Source organism: Halichoerus grypus, chromosome 1 (genome assembly GCF_964656455.1).
Source record: "Halichoerus grypus chromosome 1, mHalGry1.hap1.1, whole genome shotgun sequence".
Classification (NCBI taxonomy): domain Eukaryota; kingdom Metazoa; phylum Chordata; class Mammalia; order Carnivora; family Phocidae; genus Halichoerus; species Halichoerus grypus.
The window spans coordinates 143,984,298-144,001,291 of NC_135712.1; the positions used below are offsets into that span (position 1 = coordinate 143,984,298).

The 16,994-nt window shown below is 45.2% G+C and overlaps 2 protein-coding genes across 6 annotated transcripts in view; both read left to right on the plus strand.

Annotated features, from left to right (window-relative positions):
- The window catches only part of CMTM8 (CKLF like MARVEL transmembrane domain containing 8), a 158,237-nt gene extending 145,001 nt beyond the window's left edge, over positions 1 to 13,236 (plus strand). The window contains exon 5 of the transcript XR_013448073.1: positions 13,099 to 13,236. The gene's annotated coding sequence lies outside the window, so the exon portion shown is untranslated. The remainder of the gene's footprint in view (positions 1 to 13,098) is intronic.
- Positions 1 to 16,994, plus strand: part of CMTM7 (CKLF like MARVEL transmembrane domain containing 7) — a 50,758-nt gene that overhangs the window by 25,753 nt on the left and 8,011 nt on the right. For all 5 annotated transcript variants that reach the window (XM_036078864.2, XM_036078863.2, XM_036078858.2 and 2 more), the window contains exon 2: positions 13,099 to 13,272. In XM_036078864.2, coding sequence (XP_035934757.1) covers positions 13,099 to 13,272 — 174 coding nt within the window. The remainder of the gene's footprint in view (positions 1 to 13,098; positions 13,273 to 16,994) is intronic.

Sequence of the window (16,994 nt, forward strand, 5' to 3'; positions counted from 1 at the left end):
GCTCAGTCTCACGGCTTGGGAAAAACATAAAAGAGGCAGGAAGCAGTATACTGTCATTAAGAAGTCCATTCTGGAGCCAGATGGAAAACCTGAATCCCACCTCTGTGCATACAGCTCTACGACCTAGGGCAGATGCCTCTTCCATGCCTCAGTTTCCTTTGCTGTGGAATGGGGGCAATAATAGAATTTATCCCCATGCCTAATGAAATTAGCCATTCATAGAAATAGTAAAAAAACCCGCTCAGATCCCAGCAAGGGCTGGAAAGCCCTGCCCCGGCCCCCTTCCAGTCCTGGAGAAAATCCCTTGGCAGTCACACTCTTTTATTTTGTTAATCACCTCATCAGGGAACCTCTGAGAAACACTAGCTCTTCTACCGGTAAGACCATGGCTACACACAGGGGTCTTACCCAGCTGATTTTATCCAGTTTTTAGGTCTTACAATCTTAAAAAAAAGAGCATTTAATAGATTTTCTATGTTTTCCCATTTCTGAATTAATATGTTGTGTTGTCTTGGTTCTAAGATCCTATTGACTGTAAGACCCACCACTAATTTTAGAATCTAGGAGCAGGGGGAGGTCAGAAGCACTAGTCTGTTGTAAATTACATTCCAATCTCAACAGCATCAGTGTGTGTGTGTGTGTGTGTGTGTGTGTGGATTTACAAATTATAATTAAGGAAACGCATTATGTTCATTAGAATTTAGAAATATTAGAAAACACAAATGGGAAAATTAGAACCTCTTATGATTAGGTTAAGTGTATAGATTAGCAGAACACTTTTGAGAGCTAAGGGGGGACACCAACTGGCCAGCTGGTCTGGAGCATAAACTGGGATTATCCTGAACAAACTAGAGCATCCACACCCCTCACCTAAAACCCTGAGTTACAATGAGTACGAACCACATGCTGGGGACTTGGCTTCCATTTTTTTCTCTCGCCATACATGCAAGTATATTTTCACATTGTGACCTTTGTCACTTTGGGACCTTTTTTATATTTATTACTATGTTGGGAATATCTTCCCGTGTTACTAAAGCAAGGTTGTTTATGTTTGCCATATGAAAGTAATACATCTCAATGTAGACATTTAAAAAAAATATGAAGAAAACACACAGGGAATAAAAACCACCCATAATGCCATCACACCAGAATTTTCACAGTTAACATTTTGTCTGTGGTTGTGTTCTTTACATATATTGTCTCTAGTTTTATTTGTGGGGTGGGTGGTGGGAGGAATTACAGCTTTGTGCCTGATTTTTTTTTTTCTTAGCTAGTTGAACATTTTCGTTAATGGGTACGTAGTATTTTATCATGAGGATGATGCATAATTTAATCAATGTACTATTGAATATTTAGGTTTTTAAAAATGTTTCCACTTTTATAATACTCTGTTATTCTTATAAATAAATCTTGGCTTATATCTGTGAGTATTTTTTTTTAATCCATGAGTGTTTTAATAGGATAATTTACTAGAGGTGATGCTGTTGAATCAAAGGATATGCATTTTTATAGATATTTGATAGTTGGGTATTAAGTCCAGAGGTACATGTGTTCACTGGTTTTTTTCCTCACACCGTCCTTATGAGGTATGCTATCTGGATGAGGAACTTGAGGTGTGGAAAAGCGAGGCCTCACGGCTAGAAAGTGGCAGCAGCCATTGAGCTGAGGCAGTTCGCTGTACCAAAGTCAAGCTGCCTGTCAGACATAAAATTGGATTTACGTAGAATAGAACTGATGGCCGGAGCATCCACTCTCTTCTCGTATCTGTGGAAGGTCACCAACCTCTCTGGGCTATATGAACAGCCATTCCTAGAAGCCCGATACTTAATTCAAGGAGGGACAAAGCACTTGGTGAGTGAGTTCTCTCACTGAATGGTTCCTTTGTGAGATCCAGGGAGGTCCAGACCCTGCCTGGATCTGCAAGGGCGTTTCATCTTGTGAGGGGCGTGAGACCGGAAAGAGGATATGGTAGATGGGATGGGAGTGAGGCGCTGGAGAAGGGAGAGGCCCCTTCAGTCTGGGCAACAGAAGGACAAAGAATGCTTCGTGGACAGTATAGAATTGTATGATACGGTAGCCACTGGGCACATGTGGCTATTTCAATTTAAATCAATTAAACATAAATTAACAATTCAGTTCCTCAGTCACACCAGCAACATCCCTTTTTTTTTTTAAGATTTTTTTATTCGTTTGAGAGAGAGGAAGAGCGGTAGGGAGGGGCAGAGGGAGAAGGAGAGAGAGTCTCAGGCAGACTCCACACTGAGCGTGGAACCCGACGTGGGGCTCGGTCCCAGGACCCTGAGATCACGACCTGAGCCAAAACCAAGAGTTGGTCGCTTAACTGACTGCACCACCCAGGCGCCCCCTCACCAGCCATGTTTCAAGTACTCCATGGCCACTCGCGGCCATTGCCTACCATACTGCCCACACAGGTAGAGAACGTCTCCACCATCACAGAAAATCCTGTTGGACATTGCTGGCCTAGAAGCTTGTGTGTCACCTGACCCTGGATCCTGAAGCGGAGACCGCATTGTCAACAGGACATAAGGGAGATCCAAGGCCCATGCAGGGGCTGGTTCTGGGCGGTGACAGATGGAAAGGGGCTGCTCCCTGTGGAGAGTGTGGGATGACGGGCTCAGCCCTGGAGTGTGTGACGCAGTCCGGGGGGGAAGATGCCCACATGTAGGCTGTGCCCTGAGCGACGAGGGCTGCCCACCAGCTCTTCCTGAGGCCTGTTCGGAGCGGTGCTGAGGTGGCTGCCTGTGTCCTTACCCCAAGCACGGTCACCCGAGGTGACCTGCGTGGGTGGCTTGCTCCCTGTAGCCTCAAGTCTGGCTGCCCTGCCTTGAGTTTTCCCTTTATTTCCTTATCTCGGCACTGACGGGCCAGGTAGGGGTGCTTCCTAGAGAAGAAGCAAAGATACACAACCGGAGTTGAGAGGACTGTCCACTGGGAAAGGGTTTACGAGGCTGCTCAGCTTCTGGAGAGCAAGGGTCTAGAAGCCAAAGGTGTTGGTAAGATTCAGGCGGAGGAAAGGTTTTAAAAGAATGAATCTGAGGTGTTATGGGGCAGCTGCCTCTTTAGGGAAGGAATGGGTCTCATCTCAAGTGTAAGGCTTCTTGCTTCTTCTTCTGCTCACCAAGGCTCTTTGGCTTGTAAAATCACACTGTGCATTTCCAGACATCTCAGGGTCTTGGATATGCTTTCCACACCGCACTGCCAAGTTGATCGAAGCAGCTTGGCTGTTTTTCCAATCAATCCGGGAAAAACATTGCTCTGGAATGTTCCTTGTATTCTTGGCAGAAGGTTGGCCATGCTGTGTTCAGCCCACCTTGTACCAAGAACTGTGGAAACCTGCAGGCAGCTGTCCACCTGGGGCCACCTGGTCCCCCCTTCCGTGTCCCCCCCCCATTCTGACCCTGGGGTGCTTGCTTGCCTCAGAGATGCTCTCTGCACTGGTAGTTGTGCTGGTAGAGTGCAGAACTTTATCGCCTGGTCTCCCTGTGGTTGAGATTCAGTTTATCTGAAGAAAGCAAAACCGTTGTCTGCTCTTGGATGAAGCCTCGTGGCATCACACAGCCAGAATTGCTCATGACATGGGATTATTGCTTCATAGTTTTAAAGATAAAAATAGGGGCACCTGGGTGGCTCAGTCGTTGGGCGTCTGCCTTTGGCTCGGGTCGTGATCCCGGGGTCCTTGGATCGAGCCCCACATCGGGCTCCCTGCTCGGCGGGAAGCCTGCTTCTCCCTCTCCCACTCCCCCTGCTTGTGTTCCCTCTCTCACTGTGTCTCTCTCTGTCAAATAAATAAATAAATAAAATATTTTAAAGATAAAAATAACTGCTCCCTAACTCCCATGGGTGCCTTGATGTAACAGGGATGACTGCAAATTTCAGTTCCTTAGTTATTAGTTTTTTCCCTGAGCTTATTGGGCATTTTATTTTTTAACTCTTTATTGCGGACAATTTCAAACGTACACGAACGTAGAGAGAATAGCACAGTGAGTGGTTGTGTAGCCCTCAGCCAGTGGTCACAATCCCCAACCCATGGCCAGTCCTCATTGAACTATATCCCCACCCACTTAATCCCCCCATATTATTCTTTAACAGCTTTGTCGCGGTATAATGTACATACCATAAAAGCTCCTGGTTTTATGTGTGCAATTCAGTGATTTTTAGTCAATTGACGGAGTTGTGCAGCCCCTCCCATAATCCCATTTTAGGATATTTCCATCACCCCCGAAAGATCCCTTATGCCCATTTGCTCCTGTATTATTGTGAGGCAGACCTTCTACTGTGTTTTATCTCATCCATAAATATTTCAGTGTGCGTCTAAATTGCTGGGCATCCTATTCGCTTGTCCTGATGGCATCTGCTCAGGCGGCCCCTCTTCTGCTTATGCCTAGAAGCAAAGCCGTGCATTCAGTGCTGCCTTTCGGTAAACCCTGGAGAGCGTGAGGGCAAGTGATTACGGAAAGGAGGCCGTCCCCTGCCAGCCAGCCATTTTTACCCCAGGAGGGCTGTTGAGAATCCAGCTTAACCCCAGGCTCAGATCTCAGCTTACCACTGAAGGCCTGTGCACTTGGGGATACAACGGGATTAGTCATGGTCCGCACCTGTGTGCCCAGGGCTCAGCCGTATACACACTGAGGAATAGGGTGAGCAGGGGCAGCCTCAGCTGGGATATGAGCTTAAGAGTCAGCTTGTCTCAAACTAAAACGTCGCTCTGGCGTGATCTACATATGAACAGGTGCATGTGTATTCTACACGCTTCCTGATGACCCCTTGCTTCTGGGTTTGAAGCCTCTACCTGTTTCAGGCGGCACAGGAGAAGGGTGAGTGTCCTGGTCTCATCCCACATGTAAAGGTGGGACCTCTCTAGGGTGATGCTTTTACTAACTTCCTCTATTCCACTCCCCCCCCCGCCCCACTGACCACCTCACTCCCCTCCCAGGCATGAGGGGGTGGGTGGAATGGGGCCCCCCACAGTGCCTGGGACACAGAAGGGTCTCACATTGCAGTCAGCCATCTATTCATTCATGTACTCACCCAATACCCATGGGGAACCCAGGTACCATTTAGGCCAGGTTCCTGGCCGTGGGGAAACAACTGGACAGTGATTAAAACCCCCATCATCACGGGGCTTACATTTGGGGATGACAGCCAAAAATAATAATAATAAATAGGTAAAAAACAGCTTGCTAGGCCATGATAAGAGCTCTGGAGCAGAATAATTGAATAAGTCGCAGCTACAAATGATAAAATGATTATCTTTTTGGAAAGTGGTATATGTACAGTATGAGCCAATCTTTGAAAAGAAAAAATAAAATAATACATATGTTCTTTGAACATACCCAAATTTCTCGTGATCTTTGAAAAACCCTGGATGTACATTATACCTCGACAAAGCTGTTAAAGAATAATATGGGGGGATGAAGTGGGTGGCAGCTAGTAGGTGTTCAGTAGGTGAGTGTGCCTGTCACTACTCTGGGTTCCTCACCCCCAAGGGCTCCCAGGTCACTCCCTGGGCCTCCGTGCCTCCTGGCCCGCCTCAGCCAGGACTTCCCTCACCCCTTGGGGGTTTCCATGGCAGTGGCCTCCAGACCCTTCAAGCTATATCATATATTATTATTATGTTATATATTCTTCTTTTTTTTAAAGATTTTATTTATTTGAGAGAGAGAGACAGAGAGAGAGCACAAGCAGGGCAGTGGGAGAGAGAGAGGCAGACTCCCCGCTGAGCAAGGAGCCCCACACGGGACTCGATCCCAGGACCCTGAGATCATGACCTGAGCCGAAGGCAGACGCTTAACCGTCTGAGCCACCCAGGTGCCCCGAGTTCATCTAAATTTCTTGTGATCTTTGGAACACCCTGTACTTTTCCTTCTGAAAAGTTTATGATGAATTTGTGATGGCGTAGGTGTGGGTGTTTCTCTCTTCCTTTAGATTGTAAGCTCCAGGAGGGCAGGGACTCTGTCTGTTACGTTGATAACGATTCTGTCCATAGTGCCCAGCACAAAGGAGGCAGAAGATAGTTTTTGAATTGTGCATCAACAGAAAGGAGGATAAGTTGGAACAAAAAAATCCACCCCAGCCATTCCTCTCTGTCCCGTTCACTCTGCTGACACACGTTCGGTAGCCAGTGTTGAGGCTGGAGTGCCCTTGGGAGACGCAGCTCCGGGGCTCCGGCCGTCACTGCCATGGCAACGGGACGCTGCAGGTGCTGGGAGCGCGCGCGCTGCAGTGGGCAGGCCTGGGTCCCGGCCCGGCCCCGACTCACTAGCTGGGAGATTGGGGCAACGCGGCTTCCTGTCTCTGTAGCTCAGCCTCCTTTCTGTGAACCTACGTGATAAAATGGGCAAGCGCTCGTCAAGCACTTCGAGCTCGGTGCGCGGTGAGCAGTCAGTGTTAGGTACTGTCTTGGCCCTTCTCGTGATGGGGAGCCATGCCGTTAGGCTCTTCTCTTCATGGTTGAATCCTCCCATCCCCTGTGGCGTCTCCACACTGTCTCAGCTGCCCCTGGTCCTCTCTGATGACCCATTTCTCGGGGAGGTGACCACCCCGACCCTGTCCTTCCGCTTCCATACATAGACGAAGCAGAGTGCCCTCCCCTAGTAACAGCAGGGGCAAGAGGCAGAGGGTGTTGCTTTTGTTCTTGAAATTCAATCAGCCATAGCAGAGACCAGGAAACTGAGTCAGATACTGAAAGAGAAACGACATAGAGAAACTATTACTTGGAAACCAAACAAAAATTTGTGGTTTCAGTTTGGTTCAATCTTAGTACCAAACCACCAAATTTGCCACCGAATAAATGTCAGTTGTGCTTCTCTGATCCTTTCTGATAGGATGATCTTTTTCACAAGCTGAGCGTTCTATCTCGGTGGTCTGTGATCTGATGACCTTTGCCAGCGAAGGGCAGTGGTGACATGGGTGACAGGATGCTTGCCTAGATTGCCCTCCAGGCTCTGTGGTGGAAAATCGATTAGGGACAAAGGGAGCATGGCCTGGCCTGAATAACAAGCAGAGAGTATTCTGGCTCCATCACGAATGAGGCATCTAGAAACCTTTACACCCCGTTCTCTGGGAGAGCCTGAATGCCAGACCTCCTGGGGTGGTTAATGAGCCCATTCAGACAACTTGGAAAGGTGTTCCAGAGTAGCCTCCAAAAGTCATTCATTTTTTTTCTACATGCCAGGCATTGTGCTAGGTTCCTAAGTGAAGTTTAATGAAAAAGCTCAATTCTCTTCTCAAAGCACTTGAGGCCAGTAAGAGAGGGAGACATGTATTTTTTTGTGTTTTTGTGTTTTTGTGTTTTAGTGCAATAGAGTGTCGTGGAGCAGTCATGGAGGATGGCAGGATGACCCCAGAAACCATTCATTCACCTGATGTTGAATTCAGTACCTATCATGTGCAGGGCATTCTGCTAGGAGCAGAGAGAGTTAAGTGTGAAACCAACAGAGTCCCTGGAGTAGTTGGGAGAAGAAGGGTAGTGAACAAGGTAACCAACAAGCAAATACACTCTTAACCAACAAACAAGTAGATACAGTATCAATCGCAAAGGTTCCATCCGAGCGAATACAGGGGACCCTGAGGGGCAGCCTGTGAGGCACTCTGGGGACCCAGTGTGCCCAGAGAAGCGGGCCTGGTTGGGACTAGAGGTGACTGTGTCCGCAGGTGGAGTGTCGGACACAAAACCCAGAAGCTACGAAAAATGATGCATAGATTTGACTGCATAAAAAATTTTAATTTCAGTAAAACAAAAAGACTAAAAATAAAGGCGAGGGAGAGAATATATTTGCAATATCTGTAACAGACAATAGGTTTATCAGAATATATCAAATCCATAATAAAAATACAAACAAGAGAAAAATAGGCCAAGAATATGAACAGGCAGTAACCAATAAACTTATGAAAAGATATTCAACCCACTAGTAATCAAGGAGATGAAGATTAAATAACAAGATACCATTTCCTTTCTTTTTAAATACTGATAATAATCTGTATGGGGAAACTCCTCTTTTTCTGAATAGCATTCTGGCAGCAAACATCAAAATCTTCAGTGTGAATATGCTTTCACTTAGTCATTTCACTTGTCTGAGAACCTTTCAGAAATGTCCGTACATACAGAAAGAAGCATGCCCAAGGATATTCTTTTGCAAGGTTGTTTGTATTAGTAAAGAACTGGGGATGTGACGAATGCCCATCGGCAAAAAGTTGTTTAAGGCAGTGTGGCTCTTGACCAGAGGTGGTTTTGCCCCCGAGGACCTTTGCCAACATCTGAAGACATTTTTGGTTCTCTCACCTAGGAAAGTGCTACTGGCATCTCGTGGGGGGAGACCAGGATGCTGCTAACCATCCTACGAGACAGCCCCTACCAAAAATTACCCAGCTCCAAATGTCAGCAGTGCTGAGGGTGAGAAACACTGGGTCAAATAAAACTGCAGCCAACGGAAAGAAAAGGGTAAATCTGTGCCATTAAAGATCTCCAAGACGTGTCATTTTTTAAAAAATGCTTTTTTTACAGCTTAATATGTGATTTTTTTATAATACAAGAAAATAAAATAGCAAATTCGAAAAACCGCTAAATAATCAGTTCTCCCCAGAGGCGGCCAGTTTCTTAGGTGTCCTTCCAGAAATAGTCCCAGCATGGGCAAGCATATTTGGTGTCTAATAAGCTGCAGGAACTTTGCTGCCTGGTTAGAGTCGGAAACCAGTGCATTAACCAGCGAGCTGCTCGAGACCCGCACCTGAGGACCCCTGACATAATGTTCTTTCGATTATTCCCCCTCCCTTGTGCTTTCAGTGGCATTTTTTATTTTTGGCTACAGAACAGAACTGTGTGCTGGGGCTTGGGGGCTGGGAAGGAGCCTGTAAGCAAGAGTCTGGTATTGAGGAGCGAGACGGGGACCCAGTGGAAGTAAGCCGGCTGAGGGTTCTCTCTCACGGGGGTGTTAATGAGGTTGCACAAGGGCTGTTTGGTGGTGATGACCAGCGGGGGCTTTAACAGGAAGGCGGGGGGAAATTTCCTTCCAGCTCAGGGCAGAATTCAGCCGAAGTTAGAAGCATATCAAATTCTCTTCCTGCCTGCCCACAGCCAAGCAAAGTCATTTATGGGCCGCTTGCATCTACAAATGCACTTTGCACACTGACTCACCCCCTCTCTGACTTTTTGAACAAGCCTGACTTTCATCTCGTGGGCTTTTCCAGAAAAGCCTCTTAGAATTGGGTCTGAGACCTTTTGATGTTGGCTTTCATCCTACTTCTCTTTCTCCTGCCTGTCTCCCTCACTGAAACATTATTCCAAGATCAGGATAAAAGCCCCCACAAGAAGGTGGGGTTGGGTGACCTGCCTGCCTCCAGCCCAGGGTTCTTGAGCCGTGAGGTGTCCAGGGCCGTCTTCAGCCAGATGCAGGCACGTGACTCAGCACCGCAGACCTGCCAGGTGCATGGGAAGATCAAGCCTGCTTGAAGGAATGTTCCGGCTCACAGACTACAGGCAGCAGGTGATTTCTTCCTTGAGGGACCCAACCGGGCTGAGAACCTGAGCAAGCTGCCTTGCTGTGGAGACAAGGACATTTTATTTTATTTTATTTTATTTTATTTTATTTTATTTTATTTTTAAGATATTATTTATTTATTTGACACAGAGAGAGAGAGAGAGAGAGAGAGCACAAGCAGGGGGAGGGGCAGAGGGAGAAGCAGGCTCCCCGCTGAGCAGGGAGCCCGATGCGGGGCTCGATCCCAGGACCCTGAGATCATGACCTGAGCTGAAGGCAGACGCTTAACCGACTGAGCCCCCCAGGCGCCCGAGACCAGGACATTTTAGTTGCAGAGTTGTGGTGGAGGGACATTCGTTCCTCTCAGGTGATGTCAGCCTGCTTCATCTGTAAAATTTAAACCCACTGCTGCTTTCACAAAAATCATCTCCTCTCGAAAGTAAGAACTCTGATAGAATGAAGTCAGAAATGACAGTTTGGGGGACGAGGGGGTGGTTTCGATCTGAGATGATTTCAGTGATCTGAATGGTGCCACAGCTGGTGTGCCCTGGCTCTGAGTCGAGGGCGCTTGCAACATTACTTTTAAACCCCTGGACGTGTGTGCTAGAGATTTTATTCGCAACTTTCATGGCAGTTCAATGTAAAAGACCAAACCTTTATGAGGGGAGCTAGAGGGCCCCCGGGGAAACAAGTTAGTCCGTTGGATGGTATCACATTTAAGTTACACCAAACAGAACCACGCGTGCCTTCCAGAAACCTCCCAGCCTTCCTCACTCAGCCTTGAAATCAGAACTCCTCCTTCAGGTTGTCTGCATTACGCTGTGTTTTGATTTGCTTTTCTAACTGGAAACAAGAAGAGGTCTGAGGGGCTGTGGTTGTGGTGGGGGGGGCGGGATCCATACCCTAGGGCCTTTTTTCCACGATGGTCTGGCTTGCTCATTCTTCCTTTTCACCTTTCTGCCTGCCCTCAGAGTATTGATCTAGAAGATTCAGGGGCCTCCAGCATTTGCAGAGGTTACCTGCCGGCCTTAGAAGAGTTCTGAAAAGTTTGGTGTCAATTAAATTTTTTTTTTGAGTGTGCTGGCTAAGATGCTGGCCATTTAAAGTAGGAATGAGTGAATTATTGGACCAAAAGGAAGCTTATAGTTGCATGTGTTAGTGTATATCATCTGTGGTCTGCATGAGATTTTCCAAAATTGGGATTCTTGGAAGAAGAGCACATGGTAGGCAGCCTTAGGCCGATTGAACAGGATTCGGGAAGTCTTCTTTCACAAGAATGTTTTCCAAGGGTGGTCTGAGATGGTTTTGTGATAGAGCACGAACATCCTTCCTGCTGCAAGGTCCTCAGCCCTGGGAGCTCAGAGGGGAAGACCTGCACAGACCCCTGTGTTCATTGGGAAACTCCCCCATCTCTGTGTCACCATGTGAAAGAGGTGACTGTCACAGATGAAGAGTCGTACAAATTAGTCTAATCTTTGCATTAAATTTGGCACAAATTTGCTTCTCCTCCTAGGAATGGTGCGGCATAATTCTGAGTTCTCTGTATTTTAAGGTGAGCCTTGAAGGCTGCCCCCCCCCGCACCCCCCCCCCCCCGCCATGCAAAAAAAAGTCAGCAGGAGGTGGTGAGACCTGTAGACTGAGGCCTGCAAATAGGGACTGATGAGCAGCAAAACTCTGGTGAAACCACCCAGTCCTGGGTGAAGCAAAGCCCCCCCTCAGAGCTTTAAAACAACCTCAAGGCATGAATCATTATATTACCAAGGCTGGCTGGCTTGAGAGGAACCGAAAAATGAAAATACTCACGTTGCTCATTAGCAAAGGGGAATACGCAAATGTTGAGGGTCCCGTTGTGTCAGAGTCCCTCTGCTGTTTGGGTTTGGCAAGCAGAGCACTCCTCTTGCACACACCTTCATCTTCATGCCAGATTCTCTTCTCGCCCTTGTGCCTTTTCTGAGGAGTTTGCCAGAGTGGAATGAGGGGCTTGAGAAAACAGAACGTGTTTCACACTGACCCTTTTAACCGGTGTTAGATCCTTTTTGTGATTTAATGCTTGTTATAGACTCACATTTTCTTCCTTTTATTTTTTAAGTTTTTATTTTATTTTTTTGAGGGAGAGAGAGAGCAGAGAGGGAGAGAATGAGCAGGGTGAGGGACAGAGGGAGAAGCAGACTCCCCGCTAAGGAGGGAGCCGGACGTGGGGCTCGATCCTGGGACCTGGAATCCTGACCTGAGCTGAAGGCAGACGCTTAACCGGCTGAGCTACCCAGGCGCCCCTGGACTCACATCTTCTACAGCAGGTTTCTCCGTGACAACACAATAGTCTGGGCCACATTTGAAACCAGATGGTTCTTTGTTGTGGGGGCTATCCTGTACATTGTGGGGTGTTCAGTGGTACCCTGGCCTCTACCCACTAAATGCCTGCAGCAGCATCCCATCGTGGTGACAACCAAACTAGACATTGCCGAGTGTCCCATAGGACACAAAATCTCTCTCTCTCTCTCTCTCTCTCTCTCTCTCACACACACACACACACAGCCTTTGTTCACTGTTCTACAGGAAAGAAGCAGTAAAAAAATCATCTTTGTCCTAAATTAGTTGTACTTTTAAAATAGATCCTAAGGTTTTCCATACATTTAACACCTGTGTGTTAGTGGTTTATTCCCTATGTGGGGTAAATAAGATTTTATTCTTTTTGAGTGGCCTTCACAAAAACTCAGAATCTTCTCTCTCCTCTTCCGATCTGCTCTCCCGTGGGATTCATATGTTGCTAATAATTTACCAGACCTGTTAATTCATTAATAGGTCATTAATTTATTAATCCTGCACGTTCATTCATTTGCAACAGTATACTTGGTGAGCTCTCACCACATGCCCAGTGGTGAGCAAGCGCTGCCTTGAATAACCAGGATTCCTTTCTGTTTCATAACAAATCCACCTTCCTCAGCTTGTCGATGAGGAGGGCTTACATTCTTGGAAAGCAAAACTGCATCTGACATGGAGGAATAGGTCCTTGGAGTCAGACAGACTTGGGTTTTTGAATCCCACCTCCCACTGCTTATGAGTTGGGTAGCCTTGGAACCATTATTGAACCAGTGTACCTCAGTTTCCCAATGTGAACATGGGGGTGATGCCCTCTCCATGGCAGATTTCTGTGAGGCCTCAAGGAGATCATGTACATCAGGCATCAGTAAATGCTACCTTACCGTCCGGCCGCCAGCCCCTAAGTCGTGACATAGGAGCCGCCATCTTTGTGGGTCCAAAACGGCCAAATAGTGGCAACTTCCTACAGTTCAACCTAATAGGTGAATAAATGGAATGATTCTGCTTGGTTATTTTCCCGCGTTCCTGCCCTCTCTCTGAGGAGGCGTCCCACTGGCACAACAGAACGCACTTCAGAGGATAAGCCCACTCGGCTGCAGCGACAGCTCGCGTGTGTCTTAAAAGCTTGCACTCTGGGAACTGGCACTTTCCCAGCCTTGCAGCCAGTTTGTGAGGAGATCACCGGAATTGCAGCAATTTCTCCGTGTGCTCCGGTTGTTTATTCCCTGGGTGTCCATCATGGGCTGGCCTGTGTCTGACGCGTCTGTATTTCTGTTCCAGGTCACGCTGCTGATCGCCTTCATCTGCGTCAGGAGTTCTGTGTGGATCAGCTACAGCGCCTACAGCTACTTTGAAGTGGTCACCATTTGCAACTTGATAATGATCCTCGCCTTTTATCTGGTGCACCTCTTCCGCCTCTACCGCTTGCTCACCTGCATCAGCTGGCCGCTGTCGGTAAGGGGGTGGCCCGGGGCCCCGAGACCCGACAGACTCTGTCCCATCTGCCCCTCCCCCACAGCCCCCCCCCCCTCCATCACCTCTTCCTGCTGCAGCCCTGAACTTCTCACTGTCTGGTGGGCATCTCAGCCCATGTCCCGCTGGTTTCTAAAGCTCACCTTCCAGGGGCGCCTGGGGGGCTCAGTTGGTTAAGCGTCTGCCTTCGGCTCAGGTCATGAGTCCAGGGTCCTGGGATCAAGCCCTGCATCGGGCTCCCTACTCAGTGGGGGGCCTGCTTCTCCCTCTCCCTCTGCTGCTCCCCTTGCCTGTGCTCTCCTGCTCTCTCTCTGTCAAACAAATAAATAAAATCTTAAAAAAACCCAAAAAACAACTCACCTTCCAGCAACAAGAAAGCTGTGTGTGTGTTTTCTCAAGGGACAGAAAAGGGGCCGACTCTGTGTATGAGGTAGGAAGAGGAAGCTGATAAAGGCGATGGGTGTTTATACTGTTGTGATAAGATTTGTCAGCTAAAAGGGACTGGCAGAGTCTGAGGAAAGATTCCAGAAGTTTCCGGGATTTTTTTTCTTCCCACTATATTATTATTTAAATAGCTTGATTGACATACAGTTCACATGCCATACAATTGCCCACTTAAAGTGTACAATTCAACAGAGTTTACCATAGTCCTAGAGTTGTGCAAGCATCACCACAGTCGATTTTAGAACATTTTCCTCGCCTCAAAAATAAACCCCATCCCCTTTCGCTATCACCTCCCACCTCTCATCCTCTCCAGCCTGAAAGCAACCGTGAATCTACTTGGTGTCTTGTGAATTTTCCCATTTCCTGTAGGTGGAATCATATGTGTGGTCTTCTGTGACTGGCTTCTTTCACTTAGCAGAGTGTTTTCATGGTTTATCTATGTCGTAGCATGGGTCAGTACTTCATTTTTTTAATAGCCAGGTCCATTGAAAGGATAGACCACGTCTTGTTTATTTGCTTATTGGATGGACATTTGGATTGTTTCCACCTTTTGGGTATTATGAAACGTTATGAATAATGCTGCTATGAACATTCGTGTACAAGTTTTTGGTATGGACATGTTTTCATCTTGCTTGGGGATATACCTGAGAGTGGAATTGTATGTCTCATTGTTTGAAGAACGGCCAGACTTTATTCCACACTGGCTGCCCCAGTTGACATTCCCATCGGCAGTGTATGAGGGTTCCAGGGTCTCCATAGCCTTCTCAACACTCATTATTTTCTGACTTTCTGATTTCAGTCATGATAGCGACTGTGGAGTGGTATCTCATGGTTTTGATTTGCATTTCTCTGATGACTATTGATGTCAGTCATCTTTTGATGAGCTTTTTGGCCATTCGAGTATTTTCTTCAGAGAAAAGTCTGTACAGATCCTTTGCCCATTTTTGGATTAGGTTGTTGTTTTATTACTCAATTCTCAGAGTCCTTTGTATATTTTAGTTACAAGTCCCTTACCAGATAAATGATTGGCAGATATTTTCTCCCATTCTTTTGGTTGGTTTTCATTTTCTTGATAGTGTCCATTAAAGCACAAGTTTTTAATTTCAATGAGATCTAATTTAATTACTTTTCTTTTTTTGGTATAAAAAAATGTTTGTGTTTTGGTATAAAATCTAAAAGGCATTGCCAAATCCAAGATCATGAAGGTTTGCCTCTATGTTTTCTTCTAAGGAGTTTCATACTTCTAGCTCTTACATTTAGGTACTTGGTCTATTTTGAATTAATTTTTGTGTCTAGTGTGAGTTAAGGATTCAACTTCATTCTTTTGCAGGTAAATATCCAGTTGTCCCAGCACCATCTATTGGGAAGACCATTCTTTCCCCCATTGAATTGCCTTGTCATCCTTACTGAAAATTAGTTGACCATAAACACATGGATTTACATCTGGACTCTCAATTGCATTGATCTTACCCCACTGTCTTGATTGCTGTAATATTTAACCAGTTTTGAAATTAGGAATTATGAATCTTCCCATTTTTTTCAGGATTGTTTTGGATTTTTGCAATTTCATACAAATTTTAGAATCAGCTTTTTAGTTTCTACGAAGAAGTCAGCTGGGATTCTAATACAAACCATTGAATCTATAGATCGATTTGGAGAATATTGCCATCTTAACAATATTAAATCTTGTGACCTAAGAACATGGAAGGTTTTCCCATTTATTTAGATCTTTAATTTCTTTCAACAGTGCTTTGTAGTTTTCAGAGGGTAAGCTTTGTGCTTTTTGGAGGGGGGAGCTTAAATTTGTTCCTAGGTATCTTACTCTTTTTGATGACATTCCAAATGTAATTATTTTCTTAATTTCATTTTGGGATTGTTCATTGCAAGTGGATAGAAATACAAAAGATATTTGTATATTGATATTGTGTCCTTAACCTTGCTGAACTCATTTTAGATCTGACAGATCGTTGATGGATGCCTTAGGATTTTCTATACAAGATTATGCCATCTATGAATAGAGATAGTTTTATATTCCCCTCCAATCTGAATGCCTTTTATTTCATTTTCTTGTCTCACTGCAAGAAATTAGTTGAATATTGAAGTGGCAAGACCACACATCATTATCTTATTCCTGATCTTAGGAGGAAAGCATTCCGTCTTTCATCATTAAATATGATGTTATGGAGTTAACTTCCAGTCCTACTTTATTGAGTGTTTTTATCATGAAAAGGTATTAGATTTTGTCAAATGCTTTTTCTTTGTTGAGATAATCATGTTTGTTTTCCCCCTTAATATTCTGTTAATATGGTGTATCACATTGATTTTCATATGTGAAACTAACATTTGCATCCCTGGGATAATTTATGATATATAATTCAGCTTATGTGTAGCTGGATTTGGTTTGCTAATATATTGTTGAGGATTTTCATATTTGTATTCATAAGAGATACTGGTCTGTAGTTTTCTTGTGATGTCTTTGTCTGGTTTTGTTATCAGGGTAATACTGGTCTCAGAGTAATTTGGGAAGTGTTACCACCTCTTACATTTTTTAGAAGAGTTTGTGAAAAATTGGTATTAATTCTTCTTTAAATGTTTGGTAGAATTTTGCAACAAAGGTATCTGAGCCTGGGTTTTTCTTGTGGGTAATTTATTATTATTATTAGTTCAAACTTGACTTGTTATAGATCTATTCAGATTGTTTATTTCTGCCCGAATCATTTTCAGTGGTGTGTCTTTAGAGGAATATGTCTATTTCATCTAAGTTTTCTAATTTACTGGTATATAATTGTTCATAGTATTCCCTTAAAATCCTTTTACCTCTGTAAGATCCATAGTGATGTCCCCTCTTTCATTTCTAATTCTGGTCATTTGAATCTCGTCATCTTTTCTCTCTCTTTTTTTTCTTGATCAGTCTAGCTAAAGGTTTGGTTATTTTGTTGATCTTTTCAAAGAACCAGTGTTGGTGTCACTAATTTTCTCTATTGTTCTTCTGTTCCCTATATCATAATTTCTGCTTCAATCTTTTTTTCCTTCTTTCTCCTTGCTTTAGGTTTAGTTTGTTCTTTTTCCAGTGTCTTAAGGTGAAGATTAGGTTATTAATTTAAGACCTTTCTTCCTTTTTAATGTAGGTATGTATAGCTATAAATTTCTTTCTGAGCACTGCTTTAGTTGCATCCCATAGTTTTAGTATATTATATCATCATCTTCATTCATTTCCAGGTACTTTCTAATTTCCCTTGTGATTTTGCATTTGATTGACC